The sequence below is a fragment of the Carassius carassius genome, chromosome 49 (genome assembly GCF_963082965.1).
Source record: "Carassius carassius chromosome 49, fCarCar2.1, whole genome shotgun sequence".
Lineage (NCBI taxonomy): Eukaryota > Metazoa > Chordata > Actinopteri > Cypriniformes > Cyprinidae > Carassius > Carassius carassius.
In genome coordinates, this window is record NC_081803.1 from 10516646 (window position 1) to 10541763 (window position 25118).

Below are 25118 nucleotides of genomic sequence, written 5' to 3' on the forward strand. Positions count from 1 at the left end.
AGCTTTTCAGACTCACCAAGGTTGTAAAGAAGAAATGATAGTACTCCGTCATCATACCCATCGACATCAGCTGTGGGGGAAAAAACGACTGACTGAATGTGAAATAAGACAGTTTCAGCAGTATTCAGGAATGAAGCCAGAATGGCAAAAATTGTATTACATCTTTCTGCTTTAAAGTAGAGCTCTGAAATCCTGCTGGGTCACAGCATGCACTCTCATTTTCAATCCATTTCAATCTGTGTGACATACTTTGCGAGTTCAATGAAAGTTCAGAGCGATAATCTAGTGAAATGGTGCCACACCTGTTTGAGAAGCTCGGCGGCTACTTGGTAGGAGCAGTCGAAGATGATGAAAAACTCTTTTTCTTTCTTCATCTCCTTCAGAAGGGGGCGACTGTCACCTCCTCCTGATGGCAGCTGGCGGATACGGATCTTCAGGTTGTGTTTGGACGGAGCTTTGATCAGTTCCTGCATACGCATTAATCCTTGAAACAAGAGACCATAGAAGAGTGATCAATGGAATAGAAACAAACTCATCAGGAGCTGCAGTAATTCAACTTTTGATTTCCCCAGTGTTGTAGCAGATGCTTACGGGGAACATAAATTTGGACTCATCTATTCCATTGATACATACCGTAACAATCATATTTTTTTGGCTTCTCTAAAATCAAAACAGTCTTTAGCAGCAAAAATGAATGCATTAAACAGAAGCAGGTGGAAATGTTATCTAAAGGTTGAAAAGACCTGGGAAAGGGATGAAAATGACTGTGAGTCAGTCAGTGTTATTAGATAATATGATACATTCACTAAAGTACAACTGCATACTGCTCTAAATCTTTCTTATTATTTCAACAGATTTGAGAATAATAGTACAGGTTAGAAAAATCCAAAAATATCCTTTTAAAATGTAACATTGTGAAAGCCTAATGGTTTCCCCTAGGCCAGATCAAAAGTCTACACAACTCTGGTGTACTAAACGTCCACAAGGCAAAGTGATGCAATGACCTCCATAAACACACAATCTTTACTATAAGCCACATTTAATGACATCTGCACAGTGCACAGCAATTTCTCCATATTACACGCACCCAATCCCTTTTCTACTGGTTTATAACGGTTTAAGCTTTGAAGAGGTGCTAATCATTTATATCAACATGTTGAGAGGTTTTAGAGGAATGTTATTTTAGTATTATTTATTAAATTAAACTTATGCATTTAGCAGATGCTTTTATCCAAAGCGACATACAGTGCATTCAGGATAACAATTTTTACCTAACGTGTTCCCTGGGAATCGAACCCACAACCTTGTGCTGCTAACACAATGCTCCACCACTTGAGCAACAGGAGCAAGTATCTTAAAAATGAACAAGTTAGTTATGTGCTTTTGACATTTTTATGAGTTTTTTTATATTTCTATTTGGCTTTCATTTATGTTTCAGTTTTAGTTTTAGTAAATTTACTTTGAAAAAATTTAGAAACAATTTATACATTTTTAAAGAGGCTATCTTGCATATCAGTCGATCAAGTGTAATGCTTGTGCATTCAAATGTGACAACACTGTGAATGAATATCGATTGTTTAAGACAAAAATTACCTCCTCATGAGCTCATCAATTACTGTACGACATTAGTCACACAAGCTGAGTTTCAGGGGTCCCTGGGCTCTTAGAATGAGACCGGGCCCTAAATTACATATTGGGATCCAGTACATAGAGTCACAAAGCTGTAGCAAAAGCTTTCATTGCTCCTGTTCCCTTGTATTTATTACTCTATATTATTCCCTTCATATTCTCAAAATTGTATTGTATTATAAACCATGCTTTTACAGAATTAAATATTTTGATGAAAATATCCTATGCAAGATCACAGTGAATTCAACAAAAGAAGCGGCAGAGCAGACTAATATTATGGACACAAATTTCTTGTAATGGCAGTGCTATACACAAGTTCAATGTTAATGACAAGGATAAAGAAATATGTTGGTCATAATAAAGCCCAATAATGCATCCAAAACACAGATTTGAGCAGAGGTATGTAAGCCCTTTTAGTTACAGGCTACAGTTATTTACCTTGATTTAGTCTTGGCCATATAATGATGCACTTCCAAGCAATGATAAGATCATAAATCATGCTATCAAAGAATGAGATTAATAGACATAAACAAACAGAAAGTAGTGTGTAATTTGTGTTTTCAAACAGACGGCTTACAGGAGCTCCAGACAAATCACACTACAGCAGAGACGGTGTGAATACTAGGGTAAATTTGTGCTGGCATCTGTTCCCTGAGCTCCCCTAATGATTTCGATCCAAGTCACTGGCAATGAATCAGACACACTAATCATTTTTGAAACTGGTCAGTCTGACACAAGTTTTATCTGTTGCAAGCAATTTGAAACTGGCTGCAGTGTCGGCATGCTCACTGTAGGCTGTAGAAAAAGAAGTATTCGCAGGGCAATTTGCCATTTGTTTTGCCTTGTGGTTATTTGTTTTTATGTGTTATTGAATTCTAGATTTGCTTGTCTGCATTTGATTTGCTCTCCAAATTAGTTTGCTGCCATCAGGGGATCACTTGAAGTCTGTTAGTGAACTACAGCATAATGCAGAATTTGCATATAATATGATTATTTTGATACATTGTGTTGGTCTTTTTGCTGTTTTTTTTTCTTTTTAATTGACAGGAGAGGGGGTCAGGGGGAGTTGGATAAGGATGTGACACAGGCCAGATTTTCTTACACTACTGCAGTATAAATACTTTTAAAGACATCATAAAACAGATTTGCAACATTTAGCAGATTGTCTACAGTAGTTGGACATAATGCAATGACTAACTTGATTTTGTGGATCATACACAATGATTTTTCCTGTCTGTGTCCCTGCCTCTGACTACATCAAAAAAAGAAGTCATCTCTGAGGTAGAGAAAGTTACTACAATTTGATGACAGATGTGATTAGTTTTTGTTCTTTAGAATAATACACTGATAAATTATGAACAATACTGAAATACTTACTTAAAATGCAGGCAGAGTCACACTTAATGTCACGTTAAGGTGATTTATATATACAGCTATTGTTTGATAAAGTGTGAGTAATGAACACATCTTGTCATATCTTTGAAAGAAATAATAATAATTATAAATCTGAATAACTGACACAACCACAGCAGTTCTTGAATATGAGCCAAGGCCATATTTAACCAGTAAAACAATGTTGGAGGAGATGTTCAATATTCAGTCAATATTTCACTGTTTTCAAAACCACTTTGAAAAGGTCACAAAGTCAAAATATATAAAAAATGAAATATGGTATTGGAATGATGCTGTCGAAAGGAAATAAACTGATAAGGTCAAGGGATAGTTTCTAAGTCACCAAACTGACTTAGAAAAACAAATGAACACTTCCTACCTGAAATCACATTAAACTCACCAATGTCACATTTAAAACATTTCACCACTGTGCATTTCAAAGCAAGGATTTAATGGCAAGATATTGAATGTAAATGCTGTGAGTGACAGTGCCCTGCTAATTAAAGTAAAACCAACATTTACACATTACAGGCTAGCTGTGTGTGATGTCTCGCCTTTACATTTGCTGTTTCCAAACCAGTTACAGAACTGTCCTATATCAAACATTATCAGAACAAAAAAATCCTCTTGGCTGATAAGTAAAATATGCAAGTTCACAGCATAAATGCATAAAATGCATGAGGAGATCCATGCGGAAAAGACAATCTTAGACCACCACGTGTTTCCAAATGCTGGTTTAATGTAAAGCTTTACTGTTTACCAACAAAACTTAAACAGCATGGCCTTGAGTGGATATCAGCACACCATTATCCCAGGCTTGAAAAAAGCATCCAAAATATATAATGCGATAAGCAATGTTGGGGTTACTGATAAATTCAGTGAATTCCCACTTGTTTAAAATATAATGGAATGTAAATGTATGTGGACATCAGATATTCTTGCCAGCACAAAAGAGAATTTCAGTATAAATTTTGTGGCCTGCAGTGTCCCATTTTAAAGCTCAAAGGTATGAAGATCCCACTTCAAAAAGCCTCTCAACAAAACCTCAAAAAAGCACACTGAGCTGCTCTTCAAAAATCCCTTTGTAAAAACTGTCACCCCTTTCCAGTCCATAACAGTCACTCACCTGTGCTGTCCTCGTAAACCACAGTAACACACTTCCATTTGTAGAAAAGGACAATGTCCAGGATAGCCCTGCTTATGGAGGTGTACTCAGGGTAGAGGTTTATGTAAAAATTGTCTTTATTGTCCACAGATGGGTGTTTCCAGCGTGTCTGGATGTGCGGCACCTCTAGGGCATTGCAAATGGATTGGACGGCACTGACCGAGGAGCTGTGAGAGGGGCCGAAGACCGCCGCAACCCCCAGGGCCAGCTGGTCACATACTGAGAGAAGAAATATGGAGAGAAAGTGGACAGAAGAAAAATATGTGGTGGTATGAGAAAAATAAGAAAAGAGAAAATTATCAAACAAATTGTAGATAATAAGCTTTTATTTTTTTTATTTAATAGTCTAGCTTTTTTAGCTCTGCTAAGTTTTCAAGATCAAAATTAGAGAACAGTAACCATTGTAGCATGGAAGAAGATTACAACAAATTTTGGAGGGTTACAGCTGTCAGAAACTAGTAGAAGGCTCCATCACTGCAGACTGCGTTTTCAGTTCGGCTTCTCTAATACGTGCTGAGACCGATCAAATACCCTGTTCATCACGGAACTAGAGAGCAATTCCAGCTGCAGTGTTGAACCGATTCCTCATTGAGAGTCTTCTTGTGCATTTGTCTTACGTGGGCGACCAGCCCTTTTGGGGAGGCTTGAATGAATTAGTGTCATTATAAAGCTGCAATATTTTAGAAATCACAGATTTGGAATGACCAGCTTCTCTTGCAGTGACTGAAAGGGTCATCTCTCTGGCCTTGCTCTGACCAACCTTCTGTTGCAGGCTTTCAGTCACTTTAGAGCGGCCTGCCATTGTGCAATCTCAGTGAAAATTAGAGGAAAGCTGCCAATTAAATAGGGTTTGTCATATGTTTAAGGAAATTTAGATTTCAGATTAACACCAATAATATGGAGGTATCTGTAAGTGTAAACTGTGTTTTAGAATACAATTAATTTACAAAACATGCCTAAAAACAGCCTCTCTACTCCTATTAGGATAACTTTAAATAGAACTAAGCAGTAGGGCTGTCACTTTTAGTTCGAAAATCAATTGCACAATCAATCGGACCAACCAAAAAAAGTTTCGAAAATGAAAATAGGGAATGGATTTTAACCAAATATGTACACTATTAATTTTAAAATAATAGAATAGAGCGGCTGATGCAAATGATTTCAATGTTAAGTCAATGTAAAGATGCGTTTACGCGCGTCTGGAGGTCTCGTGGCGCAGTAGACGCGAATTCGCCTCATTCGCGCATCTAGTTACAGGACCATTGCAAGCTGACAGCGACCGGCTTTTGTGGTGGAGAACAGTTGTTTTTAAATGGACTGAATCATTATTTAAAATCATTTTGGAGATTTTTGAATTGCCTAAATCATAAATGCAGCCGGGTTGAAGCCTGCAGTGATGTTTTTCTTTTGTTATGGCAGCCGTCCCCTCTGCATATATATTTTTTCGAGAATGTTGCACTCCTGTTGCTGTTTGTTATTCTGCACGAAACGTAATGCCAATAAATAAGAAATATTGCTGACTTGTGTGTTTCCAGCGCTCTCTTTACGTTCGTCCGTTATTTGACGTTGAAAAAGGAAACGTCTTTTTTTTTTGACATGGAAAATCAATTTTAAAATCAATTCAATGAACACTTATTTCTTAAAAATCGAAAATGTTTTTTTCACAAAAGTGACAGCCCTACAAAGCAGTGAACTTGAAATTTAGGAAATTGTAGGTTGTTCTCTAATTGTGACTGTAAATAAAGAGTCATACCCCTTCGGGAGGCTTCAAAGCTGTCAAAGAGGTTTACTCTCTGGATATCATAGGTCAACGTGGTGTTTGGCATCAAGGTTCTGTTTCGGTTGATACTTGTAACTGCAAATTTAAAGGCGAGTTCATCCATGCTGACAGGTTCATTCTCCCGTGTCTCAAAGATGCCCCCTTCAAACAAAATAAAGAGACAAACAGAATTAAGCAACAAGTAAAAAGTAAAACTGTTCTTTCAAGTCTGTAAGTAGAGTAAATGTCTAAACATACTTAAAGTAAACCACATTTAAAAATCAGTATGACGTTAACAAATTAATGAAATTAAAATCAGTGCCCTGGTAATGCAGGGCACTATACCACTATTACCATTATTATTAAAATAAAGTTCAAAACATTGGTGCCAAGCTAATGCTATATAAAATGAATCAGATCCAAGCAAATGCTAATGCAAACTGAAAAAAGATGGATCCAGTCTTTGTTATTTATAAGTTATTTAAAAACACATTTAACAGTGCCTAGCTAAGTGTAAAATATAACAGAAAATTAGGAGTAATGGATACATTAAAGCGTCACACTTATTCAAAAGCAGTTAAACAAGAGAGCCGAGCTAATGCTAAATACAAATCGATTCCAAGTTAATGCATTTTTGAAAAAGCATAATCAAGCATTTTTTAAAAGCACATTTTTAAAAACAGTGTCTAGGCAAATGTACAAATAAAATTAAAATTGGTGCCCTGGAAATTGATATATTTCAGTTCCACACTAATTTAAAAGTAGTTACAAAAAATAGTGTCAAGCTGATGCTAAATACAAATAAAATCCACGTAAATGCTACTGAAAAAGTAAAATCCAGATTGTGTTAATTATAATTAAAGTAGCATCCACTAAATAAATAAATAAACAAACTTTACCAAAAAAAAAAAAAACATTCAGGCACATCCCAACAAGACAGGTACGAGTTGGCTAAATCAGGTTAATGTACACATCTATTTGACATATCAGATTTTTTTCCTGTCTATTTATAATCATTTAAGATAAAACTTGACTATTTTTACATGGTACAGAGATCCTAAGATGTAAAGAATAAATGATTTTGCTCAAGTTTATTCTTTGCTAATCACTAGTGTTGTCACGGTACCAAAATTTCAGTATTCGGTACCGATACCAGTGAAAATCCACGGTTCTCGGTACCAATTTCGGTACCAAAGCAAAACACAAAAATATGCTAATTTAAAAAAAAAAAACTTTTAAGCACAAAAAATAAAACCAATGCCATTCTTTATACTTATTTACAATTGTGTTTATCTACAAGTTATATAATTATGAAAAACAGTAAAAACAAGTTTCACCCAAATTTAATTTGTCTTTTAATTTATGAATTTTATTTTTGGTAAATAAAGGGGATTTGCTATTAAAATTAAAACATGGAAGAAATATTGTGATTTATTTATTGTGATTAGTTTACATATAGCGTGTCGATTCAGCGTGGTAAGACTCTCGCTCTCTCTCTCTTTGCATGTGAGAAACAGCGCTATCAGTAAAGCGACGGTGAGTCGTGCGCCTTCACAAAGAGTTTACAGAGCATCAAATACAGGTGCGCTGTGGGTCCATTGAGATGAACTGAAAAGTTCAGATCGCTTGATGGAGAAAGAACTCTGAAGCTCAGATGCTGAAATTAATGCAAGCGTCATGCGCTTCAGTCTATGTAGTAAACAAACCCTCAAGTCTCTGCCATTCATTAATTCACACAGAGACGCGCAGAACACGGATTCATATTTCAAACAACTTTTGCGGCTTAACATATGGAGATTTGATTTGATTAATTTATGCTAACTTTGACAGATTCCATGACTGTCCACATTAAAATGTAAGTTTCATTTTCATGACTGGATTTTGAGATTCCGTCCTCGTTTTCTGCTTCGCGGAAATCATAGCGCTGAACCGGGTTTAAAAGGGGCCTCGGTACTACCGGTACTTAAAGAAACCTGGTACCGTCACATTTAAAATTTTTTAGTACCGACTTGGTACCGAAGTACCGGGTCTTTTGACAACACTACTAATCACTGTACATAAATTATAAAGTTTGTCAAACAGTTGACAAAGTTCATATTCTGTTCAATATATGTTTTTTTTTCCCGTCCAGACTCCAGACCAAAAGAACAGTTTGTCTGTATCATTTAACTATAGAAAATTAATAAAGTTATAAAAGCAGTGAGTGTTTTTATAAGCACATTAATTATTAAGAACATAAAAGACATGTAAGATGCATGTAAGAAATGAAACCAACTATTTCTGGTACGATGCTCGATAATCAGAAAAGTTTTATTTTTGGCTCTGACTTTGAGGATTGTTGGTGCATGTGAAACATGGTTGGAACCTGCACATGGAACCAAGAGAATGGAGTTTAGCGATCTGAATTCATCACCATCATTACCCGTTCATCGGTACAGCCGAAAGGCTCAGGAGGTGGTTAGACCAAATAGGAATAAACGTGGGAGGAGGGGTGGCATAAGGACTCATCTTCGTCTGAGATTTAACCGACCGCAGCTACCCTGATCATCATCTATAGCAATCTGCGTTCTTTAAACTACAAAGTGGACACCTTAAAATCATACATAAGGTACTATAATGAAAACTGCGAGGCTTCTCTATTATGTTTTACGGAAATCTGGCTACAACCTAAAATGCCTAACACTCTTTTTGAACTTCCCAGCTTCACCTTAGTACAGGCAGACAGGAATAAAGATTCGGGAAAAAAGTAGAGGAGGGGGGACATGTGTGTATATAAATGACGTGTGGTGCCATGCTCACTTAGTCAAATGTAAGATTTGTGACCACAATATAGAAATCATTGGCATGATTTTAAGACCTTTTTACTTGCCAAGAGAATTTGGATGTGTTCTACTATTTGTTGTATATGTCCTGCCCAGCGGCAAACCATCACAAGTGGCCAGTCTGATAGCAGACTCTTCTACCCAGAAGCCCCCGATATAGTGCTTGGAGATTTTAATCAGTGTAATTTGGAACAAGTGCTGCCAGGATTTGAACAATATGTTAAGCTAGGAACAAAAAAGATAACATTTTGGACAAGTGCTTTGTGAATGTTAAGAATGCCTATGTATCTAAATGTAGACCACCACTGAATTCTGATCACAATGTGATGTACATGATTCCAGTATACAAAACAAAGTTGAAACGGGGAAAACTGGAAAAGAAAGTAATTAGAGAATGGCCAGATGAAAGTAGAGAGAACTTAAGAGCTTGTTTTGATTGTACAAACTGGGAATATTTCCATGATGGAACATTAGATGAAAGAACTGAAGAAATCAATGATTATATTAACTTTTGTGTGCAAATGGTAATACCTACAAAGAATATTAAAGTATATCCAAACAATAACTCTTACGTCACCAAGGACATTAATGAAATTATAAATAGACGGAATGTAGCATTTACAAATAAAGATCCTTAAGAACTGAAAGTGACTGAAAAATAATTAAAAAGTGAAATAAGGAAAGCTAAAGAAGCTCATAGACAGTGCTTAGAAGACGCCTTTAGAACCAAAAACAATAAGAAAGTCTGGAATACCATGTAATAAATAGTTAAAACTAGTTAAAATATTGTATCGTCGTCCTCCCAAAAGATAGTGATTGATGTTGCGGAAGTTAGGAAGACATTTCAGTCTGTTAATACTAGAAAAGCTGTTGGGTGTGCTCCTAGCCTCATTAAGAGCTTTGCTTGTGAACTAGCTCCAGTTTGGCAACCAATCTTCTAGGCTTCCACTGACTTACATAAGGTTCCGACAATATGAAAAACCTCAATCATAAAACCGATACCAAAAACACTCTGTCCAAAGGAATGTAAAGAATATAGACCCATAGCCCTCACTTCAGTAATTGGCAAATGTTTAGAAAGAATACTACTTAAACATTTGTTTAATAATGTCAAAGGGAAACTTGATCAGTGTCTGTTTGCATATAAACAAGGTAGCAGTACCGAGGATGCAGTGGGTGACTTAGTGCACATTATTACTAAACATCTAGACAAATGCAACACTTATGTTAGAGCATTATTTCTTGACTTTTCATCTGCATTTGATACTATTCAAGTTAACACTCTTGTGTCTAAACTAATACAGTTAGACCTGAACCCATACTTAATTAAATGGTACCTCTCTTTTCTCACAAAAAGTGAAGAATGTCCTGTAAAAAACAAATGTTGGTGTACCTCAGGGTTGTGTAAGCTCTGCTATGTTATTTACTCTGTATACAGATGACTGTCGATTAAACAGGAGTGACAAATATTTTTTAAAGTACTCCGATGATACTGTTTTAATATCATTATTGAATAACCGAGAACAGCATCAGCAGGGGGTAAACAAACTGGTCGAATGGTGTGGTGTTAAAAAAACCTGAGGAGATAGTGTTAGGGCCTGTTGCGGACATTCATACATTCATACAAACAACACCTGTTATTGTACATGAAGAGATCATCAAACAAGTTTTAGCATATAGGTACTTACTACATTATCATGGAGAGATCATACAGATAGTATCTATAAAAAAATCAAAGCAAAAAATCTACTTTCTCTGTAGATTGAGGTCATTTGACTTTGACTTTTGACTTTATCCGTTAGTCTAAAAACAAAGCTAATGAATTTACTAAAAATGTGCTCTAAAATAGTGGGTCAGCCACTTAAAGCATATATGAACTATCTATAATAATCGCGTAAGACTAGCTAATAACATAGTTTCTGAACCTAATCATGTGTTGTATAATGAATTTGTACTGTTGCCATCTAATCAACGATATAAGGTCCCAAGATACAGCCGAATTAAGTTAAAGAATTAATTTATACATCATATTACATCATACACATTCATATAAAAAGGAAATGTTCTTTTTTTATGTGTGTGAAAGAGCTCTGTAGTCTGTGTTGTTTATGTGATAAAGTATTGTAATTTTGAATGAACCTGCTGTAACGCAAGACAAATTTCAGACTCCATCTGACAATAAAGTGTATTGTATCGTATCGTGTTTTATGAATGCATGATATTAACAATTCATAATTAAAAAAACGAATAAAAACAACAACATACTAAACAACACAGAGTACAGTGGCTGTTTTGCTCTCAAAAATAATTCCCAGTATGATATGAGGCATCTAAATGCCAATACCAATATGCGAATTACAGGTTTTAACAGTTTATTTAGTGATCCCATAACATTTAGAAAATCTGAAAAGGCAAATAATGCAGATTTAGCTGTTTAAGAAATTCAGACTAATTGGCCAACACAGTGTTTGACATTTAACATATCATTTTTAAGTGACGTGACATTGTGACATGACATTCAGCCAAGTATGGTGACCCATACTCAGAATTTGTGCTCTGCATTTAACCCATCTGAAGTGCACACACACAGAGCAGTGAACACACACACACTGTGAACACACACCCAGAGCAGTGGGCAGCCATTTATGCTGCGGCGCCCGGGGAGCAGTTGGGGGTTCAATGCCTTGCTCAAGGGGACCTAAGTCGTGGTATTGAAGGTGGAGAGAAACTGTTCATGCACTCCCCCCACCCACAATTCCTGCCGGCCCAGGACTCGAACTCACAACCTTTCGATTGGGAGTCCGACTCTCTAACCATTAGGCCATGACTTCCCCTTGCAAGTAGTGAAGCTTAATCTCACAATTGCACAAAGTTAATCAACATCTCTTCTCAATGATCACATGCGAATCAGACAATCTTGAAGATCAAAATGGACCGTTCACACCTGAATCAGCAAATGATCAGGATCAAAACATCAGTTTGTTATTGAATATGCCAATCAAGACTCAATTGAACTCAGTCGGGTGCAAAGTCAACATGATGTAATTGGTCTGAACTAAGTGGCCAATACGTTCGGTTGAGTATATCTCCAAAATTATGCATGAGCATCTTTTACTACACACATTATGTCATATCACTTGTAATGCTGCAACTACATATCATGCAAATACAATGCAGAACGGTAAGATCCCTCTGGAGGACATCCACCTGAAATTAGACTCTATTCATAGATGGCCAACAAACAGGTCTCAGCAGAAAGAAATGGGCCATTAACTCGCCAATAAACAGCCAACCTCTAACAGTGAAAGTGACAGATTGACTCTATAATGAATAGACTGTGAACGAAGATAAGAATAATATAATGGAAATGTTAATGTGTGTGAGATGAAGCTCATCAGAGTGTAGATAGATACAAGCTTCTGTGAAACCGGTCTCAGTGGCTTGTTTTGGCTTTTAGAAAGCTGAATTGGAATGAGCAAGACTTAAAGCAAAGCCAAAAAGTCCTGCTGTGGATAACACTGTTTGATGTACAGATAGTTCCTCGGGGAAAGTGCGTACCAAACGCTCCATACGGGGAAAAAGGAGAGGAGATTTTGTCTGTGAAAAACTGATTGCTTTCATATAGCAGGAGATGGCCAGACTGGGACGTATTGGGAGGCTGGAGATGAGAATGAAGCCTGAAGCTTTTCTAGATGAGGCAGATGCACTACACTGTAAACCCTAATGTTGTCTTGACTTAAAAAATCAAGTAATGTTGACTAAACAACTTAAATTAACTCAAATTAACAAATGCATAAACTTAAGATTTCAAGTGTTGTGAGCTCAAAATCATGAGTAATCCTTTGGAAAAACTCAACGTCACTCTGTTCTTCCTTTAATGTGATTGGCCATGGGAGGAATTCTGCCTAGCAACAAGAGAACAAAAGCACTGATTGGTGGATTACAAAATTCGTCCTTTTGGTCTGTTTGGTTTGATGAACTACATTTCAAGATGACGTTTTTTTTAGTGTATTATGTTAGGTGAGTAAAGTTATGTAGATATAAAGTTGTTTTGCATGATTTCTACTAGTGAAATATGTTATCCTTGTGGTACGTGATTTTGATATGGTATGATTATTGAAACGACAACTTATAGTATTTGATGAAGTGGCCCAATCGTTTTCCTTTGAGAGAAAGAACATGGCAGCTAACGTTACTGTTTAACTCGTTAAACCAATACACTGGAAACCCTAATAAGTTGACTGAACTTAATTGATTGAGTAAACTCGTTGCCTCAATTTAATTGAGTAATGGAGTCTCCCAAAACTTATATATTTAAGTTTATTTAACTTGACGTTTTTGTAGAAAACCCTAATAAGTTGACTGAACTAAATTGATTGAGTAAACTCGTTGCCTCAATTTAATTGAGTAATGGAGTTTCCCAAAACTTACATTTTTAAGTTTATTTAACTTGACGGTTTTGTAGATTGTACTTAAATCACTCAGTTCACCAAACTTGGTGCTTATTTAATGTACTTAAACGATTATGTTCACTTAACTTGGTATTAATTTCAAGTGTACTTATATATTTAAGTTAACTCAACATGTAAATTTAACAGAAAATTATGTTCTTATTTTTGACCGCACACTTTTTGCACACTGAAGTAAAACAAATAACAGCATATTTAAACTTTGACCTTTTGACAAAATGTCACAATATTTATGAAAATACAGTAAACCCTATACTGCACTGTAAAAAAAAAAGTTGTGTCAACTTAAAGAAATAAGGCAACTTATCGCTAGCACTTTTTTGAGTAAACTTAACAAAAAATTACTATGTTTGCGTATTTTAACATCAACCTAATCCATTGGGCAAAGTTACGTCCAGTGGACATCTTTTTATGTCTTTGCAGACGTTGAAAAGATGTCCACTGAGGAGGCAGAATGTTTTATGATGTCTTTTTTAAAATGTTTTTTATGTCTTCTTAACGTCCGATATAGACGTTCACAGATCCTCCTTACAAGGTTTTCTGTGACTTTATTTCTGTCAGACATCTAGAGAAGCTCTTATTGAGAATTAACAGAGGTTTAAATGTTGATACTTTATACATTTGAAGTCACCATTGTGGTGGAAAGTGTTTGGTTTAGTTGGGATCTTGGTCCAGTTACTTCTTGTGTAAGCTTGTCTTTTGCTGCTGTAACAGTGTATTTTAAAACACTGTTTTTGTGGCGAAGAAAAACAAACTTAAATGAGCTCAGGTGTCATCAGCTCTTTGTTGGTGTTAGCTTGTCTCTTGCTGCTGTAACTTGTGTGTTGTAAAACACTGTTATTGTGGTAATGAGAGTTGAGATCAGACATGCACATCTTGCTTGTAATGGTGACAAGTTAAAATAAAATGTATTGCTGCAACTGTGGATTCACTTTTATGGATAGAAACCTAGTAGATAAAATAATGTACTTACTTTTTGAAAACAGATCACATCGTCACAAACAGACATCAAGATTTTGGATATGCATCACATCAATGATGACAATCACAACAAAAAAGGCTGTAAAATAAGGATGAGTTTGTGCTATGGAGCTCTTTTGTTTGTCACCGTTGTTGTGATGCATATGCTAAATCTAGAAGTCTGTGTGTGTGAGTACTTGATTCTTTTACTCAAAATATTTCAAATGCATTCATTTTGTCCATCTTCAAAATAAGTATTTTGCTCTTGGTGCCTGTTAAAAATATCAAACAAAACTTATTTTATGATCTCCAATACATATTATGTGATGACTTTCTCATCAACAAAAAACATCTGATAACACCTGAGCTCATTTAAATTTGTCTTTTTTCACCACAAAAACAGCGTTTTAAAATACACCAACCCAGCAGCAACTGGTCCAAGATCCCAACTAAACCAAACACTTTCCACCACAATGGTGACTTCAAATGAATCAAGTATCAACATTTAAAACCTCTTGAGTGATTTAGGTAGAGTCTACAAAAGCGTCAAGTTAAATAAACTTAAATATGTACGTTTTGGGAGACTCCATTACTCAATTAAATTGAGGCAACGAGTTTACTCAATCAATTTAGTTCAGTCAACTTATTAGGGTTTTCAGTGTAACATGAAGGAGAGTTGATAAAAATTAGTCCGGTAGTAAACAAGTCTCGGTTTCCATTTTTGAAGTATCAGATCTATGGTTTTGCTACGTTTATTTACTCTTTTTCCACTATGACTAAAAAGTCTGATCCCCAATTGATCTTTTATTATCCTGGAAACTCCAAATCCATCTAGCTTCACTTTTCTTTTAATTGGCACATTAAGAGTCAGCCACTGGAACTGAATATATTTACAGTGTCTTTAAAACATCAGGCAGTATTAGATCAGAATGAAAAAGCTGGCAGAGTGGAAGATGGACACTTGTGTATGTGCTGTGATGGTTACTTGAGCATGCTTTAATGCTTTATTTCTATTCATTGGAAAATGGTCCCCTAGGGATGCCCAAAGCCTCTGCCGTTCACCTTGGGGTCCGCAACTTTAATGAACTCATTTTCTATCATGATGTTTGTGTCATTACATGCATTTTGCCCTTATGATAAACAATAAGCTAACAAGACAATTATGGGCTTTTGATCTACGTATGTGGTTGTATGTAGAGGCAGAGCTTTGCATATTTTTATGATTTAAAAACTAATATCTGTAAATACTTTATTTCACATCAAGGACAATGTTCTTCTCAATGGGAACAAAATATAGATGCATTATTATATGGGTTATTATAGTTAACTAAAACCAAAACCATAAAAAAATATGTTTGTTACATGAAATAAAATAAAAAAATATATATTAAATAACTTATTATTATTTTAATTCAGCTAGTTAACAAGGCAACATTTCTTTAGTTTAATATGATGTACTAAAATATTTAAAAATAAAAATAAAAAAAGAATAAAAACTACATAGAAATATTTACATATTTACTATATATACATTTAAAAACAAAATGACGGAAACAAAAATATACACACATACAAACACATTAACTAAAATTAACATGAAAGCAGAAAAAAAATCTGACTAGAATAGTATCTGTTATACTAAAACAACACTGTTTGAATGTAGGCTGTTATATAGTACGTATATGAAAAAGGTTTAAAATATGCCCATTACACAATAAAACAACAAATATAACAAAGCTTTCTTTGTTACGCTTCATCTATTTGACGTGCGTGCACGGAAGCTCATTTTTCTGAAGTTTAACAATGACTGACATCAAGACAAGCTAGTCCGATCTAACCAATCCAATCAATCGCCAAACGTGTTATTGATTCATCATTATCAATTATTAGCTGCTTTATCAATATTTTATCACTACCCTAGTTCAGTCTATAGTCGGGTAGACAGTATACAGGACATCCTCCACAACAGCTGACAATTTCCCCACTGGACAATTCATTTGCAGTTGATGTAAGTTTAGAACATGTCTTATCTCCTCCCAGAACCTGTGTGGGTGACATACTGTACTGTACCCAGAATACAGTATGCAATGCCTCCTCTCTGGCTTTGATCAGCAGACAGTTCAAAGACCCCCAGTGCTGGTCCTAGCAAGTGCTAAGCATGCTTTAGCAGGCAACACAAACTCAAGTGCTTGGGAAAAATAAAAAGGCAAATTAAAAGGCAGGTATATATTTTCATGTACCACATAAAGACCACATTTATATTGTACAAAATAAATTAATATTATAAAGAGACTATGTGTAAAATAATATTTGGAAAATATTTTTAAATATTTACTTTCTATTACATTTTCTTTCTCTATTAATATTACTTATTATATATTATTACCTTTTTCTAATTATATAGCACCCTGCTGTTATATATATGCTTTATCTCTAAAGTTTTCCATGGACCCCAGTTTGAAAAAGTAACTTTTAAAGGCCTAATTTGACTGTCAACAAATGCATGAGTGGAAATATTTGCTTCAGATTTTTTCTTTCATTAAAATTCTGCAGACATAAATAACAATGGTTCAGAGGTTAGGCGGTTTTCACATTTAAATTAATGTAAATTAGCTGAAATGTGGGTAATTGTCACCATTCCCAGACTGTGCTTCTGGATGCATTGTCTTTTTTCTTTTTTTAGCTCACAAGGACTTTGTGTCTCTTTCTCATTCTCAATTGCACATTTTATGCATTCACATTCACATTTTCCCTAGGAACTGGATGATGAAGGAAACAGCGGGCCTTTTCATTCATAACATATTGAAGTTTTTGCTAATATCTGTAATATATACCCTAATGAAGAATGTGTGCAATTATAGTCAAAATAGTTCTCAGCATTTCTTTAACACTTTACCAAAATTAACATCTCAAAGGCCTTTAGGAGATTATGTCTGAACGCAGCCCTGAAATGCTCTTGGTCTTTAAGTGGCTTCACCCCCCCAATTATTGAGCTCAATTAACTTCAGAAGATTAAACCCTGAGATATGAAATATAAACTAAATGGCACTAAAAGTGACACCATTTCCAAAAACACATTCTCTCTGAGCATGGGCGTCCAAACCTTTGTATGTGGTTTTTATGACCACTGATACTGGTCCCACTCACTTTTACCATCTCTAATTTAGCATATATGTCTGTTCACTTTTCAGAGCGTCATCAGTCAAATCCATTCCACTTGAGGAATACCCTAATAAATTAAACTCATCCTGTGTTTTAGCTACTGCCTTGACTTCCACGCTGTTACCTCAAATCCATTCCCTCCATACAGAGTCCATATAAACTATCATATATCATCATATGTCATCAGTCAAATCCATTCCACTTGAGGAATACCCTAATAAATTAAACTCATCCTGTGTTTTAGCTACTGCCTAGACTTCCACGCTGTTACCTCAAATCCATTCCCTCCATACAGAGTCCATATAAACTATCATATATCATATCATTTTTTTTTTGTTCAAAACAACTAGACTCTGTGCTGTGTAGATACCTTGCCAGATATGTGGTAACCGTTTTAGGCTATAAAAGCAAATGTTTCATTAAAATGTTCCAGAATACAGGAAATGGCATCTATTCTTGTAAAATAATTTTCTGGGGGAGGACCCGCCCACATTTATATTTTTGCTTCTGAAAAAAATTCCATATAGTGTGATTGTGTGTAGTATGTATGTAATCCTGACATACTATATTTGTCATGTTGTCATATACATGTGACCTAAACATCAGTTGTGTTGCTTCAATACTATTCACAACTCCTCCCTGTGGCATCATGGGATAGTGAAGTGTCCATTGGATGCTTATTTCAGAATCTCACTGGAAATAGTAGGTCATCCTGGCTCTTTTCCCTGAATACTGTACATTTTTTCACATACTCTTTTTCGTCTACTACATAGCAGGGAAGTGTTGTATTTGGACGTAACCCAAGTCTTTTGGCACACAATAATGTACCAATGCTGACTTTTTTGAGCCTTCTAAAGTGCATTTGACCTTGTAATTGCATGAAGAATTGTAAACTTTTCTCTGTGGTACTGTTTTTCATTTTCCCCCTGGATCATTCCAGGAGATGTTCGGTTCATGCTATTCAATGTTACATATCTGTCAGCTCTAACAATATATCATTGTCATCAGTCGCTCTGCTCTTATCCAGAGAGAATGCTCCATTCAATGATCAGTCCCTCGATGAAACATTACAGTAAGAACAAGCTGAATGCTCAGGATAGATGTGTAAAGGTTTTTATCCAGCATTCACTTTTTTGGAACAACCAATTTCTACAGTTTATGAAAGAAAACATTTCACAAATGAAGAAGGTAGAACGTGGATGATTAATATAAAGTACTGTTGTAGTTTCCCTTTGTGCCACTCATTGTAATTATTCAAATTTGAGTGAAACAAGTATAATGAATCACAGTGAGTTCAAGTTTAGTTTTTGTTCACATTTCTCTGGCTCTTCTTCATCACAGTTGTGAAAACCTGATGGTCTGGATGAATGGAGTTTGTTTACTAACCGCTAAATGAAACTGTTTGTTTATCTTGTTTTGATCCTTTGTGTCTTTTTATCTCTATTTCATGCTTCATTGCACTCTGACCGCTAGCTGTCTTGCTGTCAAGAACTGGATCTTGGATGAACACATACAGTAGGCATTTTGTGTGTTATGGATTGCTTCGTCATTCCAGTATGAACTGCCTATTTGGATATTTAATTTTCCCATTTGGTTTGCATGTTTAGTTTCATTTTGTTTAGAGCACTGGCTGACAGCATTACATGACACAGCTCATGATCTTGACATGGCAGCACCCATAAGAGAGTGGTCGACTCCACAGAAAATAAAACAGAACATTTCTACTTATATGACTGGAATCTTTATTTTAAAGTCACAATTAAATGGAAATAGCATCAAATCTTATCTTTCACATTGTGACATACATCCAAATGGGTTCAATTCACAATTCGATAAATAACAAAATGCACTGAAAAATAAACTGTTGTTGGAAAATTTTTATTTAGAAATTGCTAGTAAATTTCACAAATAATTATAAAGAACGTCAATTAACGCATTGAATTAAACATCACATTTTGAAGTAGAAAAACTCAAATAGTATTTTCTCATAAAACAAACTCCAATAACTCAAATTACTCATATGTTTCGAAAAACATTTAAACTGCTTAAAATCTGTTCAGTGCACCTTTAAATTACTTCATTTTCTATAATACTTAACTTCTCTGTCATATTACTTTCAACGATACTTTGCTACATGCTCATGATGAAATATAAGTCACTTTGGATAAAAGCATCTGATAAATGAATACATGTAATGTACACAGTTCTTGGTTAATCAAGAAGGTCATGAATCTAGAACCTTTCTAATGCACAAATGCCCACAACAACAAATGCAAGCATGCACACGTACAGACACATACACAAACCTGCACACAAGTGACACAAGTCATCTCTGACACAGTCTTTGTCTTTCTCTCTTTCTCTGTTCTTCTTTTCAATATTTCTGTCACTGTCTATGATGTATTCCACACACTCTTCATAAAGACATCACAATGATTTCTGCAAACACACAGGCCAAATGCTTCATCAAAGAAAAGACCTTCCTTCTCATTCAGATTCATGAAATCTTGTACAAACACATCCCTTCTGACAAACACAAGAAAACACAAAGGGATAAGGAGTCAGCATGCATACCAATGCTCTCGCAGAGAAAGAGCCAGAGACATTAGCTATTCTCCACTCTCTCCGCCACTGTGATCGAACCCTTTGATTTTCTCATGGGGCTCATTCTTAACGCTCAAATTAATTTATTGTTATTCCAAGCTCAATATATAAGAGGCTAAATAAAAGTAAGCATGTTCTGATGTAAATGTTTACAACCCACATTAGTCGTTCAAAAAGATGTGACTTTTTTTCAAACCAGGTTCCTAATTCACCATGTCCGTACAGACTTTTAGGGAGATTCTGCTGACGGTCAAAGAGCAGTGCCATTTCACAGTGCTGAACATACATCTGAGGCCAAATGGATCCAAATCTAAAAGGATTAATTTCCCCTCATAGCCTGTGAAATACTTTCACCAGCACTGCACATTCCCTCAGTCAACACTGTGATACTTTCAGAGCCCAAAGATGATTTTAAACCACTCACAGGAATGAGCTGATGCAGCTCTATATTACGTACAACAAAATATTCTCAAAGATTTTGAAAGCAGTCATTTGTGCAGAGTTGGACAAAAATTATAAGCTTTATAGAGATCTTAATACAGAATGTTGGACCAAAGCCAGACACTAACAAAATTGCTGCCATACGGTCAAAAAATCTAGTCTAGTAACCAGTGGGATGATAAATGGCATCAGCAAACATCCTATATAGGACACATTTATGATTTAATTTTCGGGGTAGACGAGTAAACAAATTATTTTGTTTTTCCCTTCATGCTAATAGGACCTCGTAGATGGCTGTATCAAACCACTTACTTGCTGGCAGGCGTTTTGGACTCACTGGCCCACTCCAATATTGTATTGTATTGTATCAGTATTGCCAGACGCAGCATTGTGTAAATCTTCCATTGTGGAAATGTGATTATTTAATTAAAGCCATCATTTATTCAGCGATTGAAAGTATCTGATAATACCGGGGTCAGCTAGATAAAGCATAGAGTATTCTGCTGATCATGTGATCTCAAATTGGAGGGTGCTCCATATAAATTAAATAACCTTTTATTATGTCATTGATATGAAAATTAGTTTTATAAAGTAATATTTGTAAAAATATTTATTGTAATGTCTTGATGTATAAAACTTTTAATAAAAAAAAAAATTTAGTCAGTTACCAAAAGTGTTTCATAAAATATGGGTTACATAAATAAAGCACGCTGTATTCAGCTGGTCATGTGATCTCAATATGGCGGCTCCCTTGGGACAGACCCACTCCATGTAAATTAAAACAGCTTTAATTATGTCATGTAATTATGTTTTTTAGCTTAATTCACTTGAAGTAATTTTTTTTTAAAGAAATACTATTTATTTACTATTTATAGCTTCCTGTTACAAAACATTAACATGGCTGTCCTAACATGTTTTTATGAGTGTAAAACCAAAAATGCATTAGGACCATTGCGTTAGATTGTTATTGTTTACAACCCTAAAATGGTCTATACAATTAATTTAGTCACTGAAATGTAGTGAGTAGTTTTAAAAAGCAAACCTCGCAAATCTCGTTTCCGTCTGTATCATTCAACATCTATTTTTAGTTCATTCTTTGCCCACAATCTATAAAAAAGAAGCACTAGCTGTACCCTGTTGAGCAATTTTGACGTGAACATTTGTGAAAAGCTGATGAATGTCAGTGTATCCATTACGGTTCACTGTTGTGCAAACTAGATCCACCATCACTGCATGTCTCCAGCAATCTGCACTTTTTTAGATGCCAATCATAACATTCAGATGACAGATGGCAGCTGGGTGCACCTACATTTTCAAGAGCACATAGGGACAGTCTCCTGTATCTCCAGCCTGACATACAACCAAATACCAAAATCCATGTGCATGTGCAAGAGTGTGGGTTTATCTACTAAAACGATACATTGCTCCAACGCACATCCATCTTAAAGACAGATCACTGTGTGTTCAAGATGACAGAACATCTGTAAACCAGCAATATCTGATAAACTTTGACAAATGTCTCAGATAAAAAGGGTCCACATATAGTGTGGTCAAAACAAGTCCCCTCAGGGACAGAACTGATGAAATACCTATGGAATCAATAGGGCAGTCAGGAGGTTACATCTGGGGCTAAAGTAGCATACTCTTTCATTCTGCTCTATACACAACTTTCAGGAAAAATGGCCCACATTAAGAGTAGATCTATACAGTAAACTTAAATGTAGATTTCATCCTCTAGTTTATTTATGGATGGATGATGCATGTCCATATAAACTATTTATACTATTAGTATTTCAAACTCCATTTCACAATCCATCCCACAGAAGCAATATGCCAAGCTTTCTGTTTGAACTGAAGTCCTATCACTTGGAGAGGAACATCAAATCAGTCTTGGGTTGTAAAGAGTATTAATGTAGGTTGTTAAAACTGCTTTGGGGATTTACCGGGATGGCAAAGTCAGACAGCAGCAATCATCAGACTCTACTGTCCTCTATGTGAATACAGGATGCTTTATCTCAATAACACACAGAGGAGAGCCAGTAAACAAATCTCTCAAATCTCATTTTGGTGATGATAATGCTGATGGTTTAATATTAAATGAGAAATGCATTTATTATTTGTTTATTTTCAAGAAGACCTGCCAACAATACTTCATATGTAAAGAAAGGCTAAACCATCACAAACAGATCAAGTGATTGATATTCTTTGTCATTGATTTCATCCCATTTTGAGAACGTTTTAGCCTTTAGTTTGACTTCTGTAACAAAATAGATTATTATAGTAGCTATATCAATGACAATGCTGATAATTTCTGTGAATATACAGGCTATGTTCTACATGGATCTGCAGATACGACAAATAAACTGAATGCATTTAGAGGTCATAAAACCATCAGATAGATGGTGAATATGAAGCAAACAATAATACTTCCTCAAGTCGATTAAAGAACGGTGACGAGACAACACAGGCCCTTGATGTTGAACACTGAAAGTTTGTGAATTAACAATAACTTCAGGTGACACTGAACGAGTCATGGAAGACAATCACTTACCAATTCGTATGACCTGCTGCTCACTAAGGTACAACTTTGACATCAAGTAAAAAAGGAAGAAAAATAACAGTCTTTTGCCCTTCTCCATGGCTCTCTAATCAAAAGAGGTAAAAAATAAAAAACGTCATGTCATAAAACTGGATTTAAAGAACCATAGCGCGCGCTCATCAACTTCCATTCACCTGCCATCGCGCGCAATGGAACAGCTCCTCGAAAAAGCCAGTTATTGTCTCAAAAACAGCACGTTGTCATCCTTTCCCCGAAAATCCACAATGTAACGGAATCTTCAATATATTTCAGGTGAGATTTTGCGCTGATATCCTTTGTTCATCCCTGCAAATACTTGTAGCACACAGCACGCGCACCGCGAGGATTGTCGAGAGCGCGTGCCACTGACCGACTCATGATCCAGACTGCAGGATTAAAGCAAAACCTGCTTAACGTTTGGCTTTCTTCAGGACCTTATCTTCATTTTAAGTTCACACAGATTGAAGATAAGTTTGCAGGGTCTTAATTTTTTTTTTTTTAATTATTCTTTTCAAACCAGTCACATATTCAGTCAAATGTCATAATTCGTTTTAGGCAATTTATAAATGCTGTCAAAGGAAGTTAGATAATTGCTCGTTATTACTGCATGTTTAAAATATGTGTGCACGGGAGAGTCCACAGAAAGAGTGACGGTGGTTTTTTCGCACGAAATGTTCCGATTCCTGATTATTTCGAAATGTTAAACTGATTCACAAAGCGTTGCAAATGATAACTTTAAAAATAAACTTTAAAATATAGTGAAAAGCAGAAATATAAAAAAAATCCAAGTAATTCTTGAAACACGTACTTATTCTGTAAGTTTTGACTGAATTTGGCCCTGTTCATTGGAACGAACCGATTCGTTCGATGTAGGCCTACGAACACCACAGTGAATTAAAAAGCTTACTTTTTGCCAAATGGTGGAACACAACGCCAGCTGTCGGACAAATCTTGTAGCAGAAGAGGATGGAGCAGTAGATAAACAAAAACAAAAACTAAATAAATGTTTTTTTATTTGACTAAATTAAACACTTAATATGATGCAAAGTCATCAGTTGTAGCACATAATGAATTATTCTGTCAGTTTTTATTTTACACATTTATAAGTGACTTTAAAAAGGCAATCCATACTGGTACCAACGCAACCATTTTTTTTTTACAATTCACTGATGCCTGAATTTTCATGAGAGTCTAGGCTGGCTGAGCTAACCAGTGTGTCCAAACTGATGTCACTGTGGCTGGAGGTTTCAGCAATGCTTGTTTCTTCTCCTGCCCTGCCAAGGGGCCCAGAACACCACTGCAACATCCCGGCTGTGCATAGCAAACACGAGGCCAGCCAGCCTACAAACAGAGCCTCCCCCATGTGGAACCGAATGGAGCTCAGCCCATGATCGGCATGGAAGATGCTGAGTGCCGTCCAGGACACAGGGATAAGAGTAGTGAGTGAAGCGAGCAGGTGCAAGCAGGTTGCTCCTATCAGGCAGCACCTGGCACCGCTGGGACGGGTGCACTGAATGCTCATGAGTGAACTGATCAATGCAGCCACAGCCAGAACCAAAGAGAGAGTTACAAAGTAACGAGCTGACCACAGGGCTGGATCTAAATAGGCTTTGCATGTTAGTGAACTGGTATCATGGGTAAAAGAACATTTAGTCCAAAGCCCTTCGTATTCTGCCCACGTTTCAGAGCGTACAGTGAGTTTCCACCTTGGTAACCCTGTGATCACGGCTACGCAGAGAAAGCCAAAAAAAGCACAAATCAATGCTACTATATCAACACACAGGATTCTTCCTCTCCTCAGACTGATGAATGTTTCATCTGTCGGATTCAGCAACTCATCCATGATTTCTTCTCAAAGCTCTTTTCCAACCCTCTGTTGATGGTCTATGCAAATGTGAAGCTAACACTGATGATCAAATGTGGCTGGTAGGAGAGAAGTAAAGTAGAATTTCAGCTTCAATCCTGGAGCATTTCAAATAATGCATAGTCACATCTTTACCTGAGTGCATTTATTAACACATTTATGATTTTTTATTAATCAAAATTGACTAGTTGGCAGGCAGAAGAGTGCAGAAAGAATATAAATGTTTTAAGAGGTGAAAAAATCGCATTCCATAAAGCAGATCGACCACAACAA

At 35.9% G+C, this 25118-nt stretch overlaps 1 protein-coding gene across 6 annotated transcripts in view; it reads right to left on the reverse strand.

Annotated features, from left to right (window-relative positions):
- Positions 1-23619, reverse strand: part of LOC132132530 (glutamate receptor ionotropic, kainate 1-like) — a 61964-nt gene extending 38345 nt beyond the window's left edge. For 4 of the 6 annotated variants that reach the window (XM_059544939.1, XM_059544940.1, XM_059544935.1 and 1 more), the window contains exons 1-5: positions 22955-23618; positions 5940-6107; positions 4148-4405; positions 303-484; positions 17-70 (exon numbers count right to left, since the gene is read on the reverse strand). In XM_059544939.1, coding sequence (XP_059400922.1) covers positions 17-70; positions 303-484; positions 4148-4405; positions 5940-6107; positions 22955-23042 — 750 coding nt within the window. In that variant the 5' untranslated portion in view covers positions 23043-23618. Of the gene's footprint in view, positions 1-16; positions 71-302; positions 485-4147; positions 4406-5939; positions 6108-22954 lie in introns of all 6 variants that reach the window. The other 2 variants (XM_059544938.1, XM_059544936.1) reach the window with 1 other exon arrangement.
- Positions 23620-25118: the final 1499 nt, after the last annotated feature.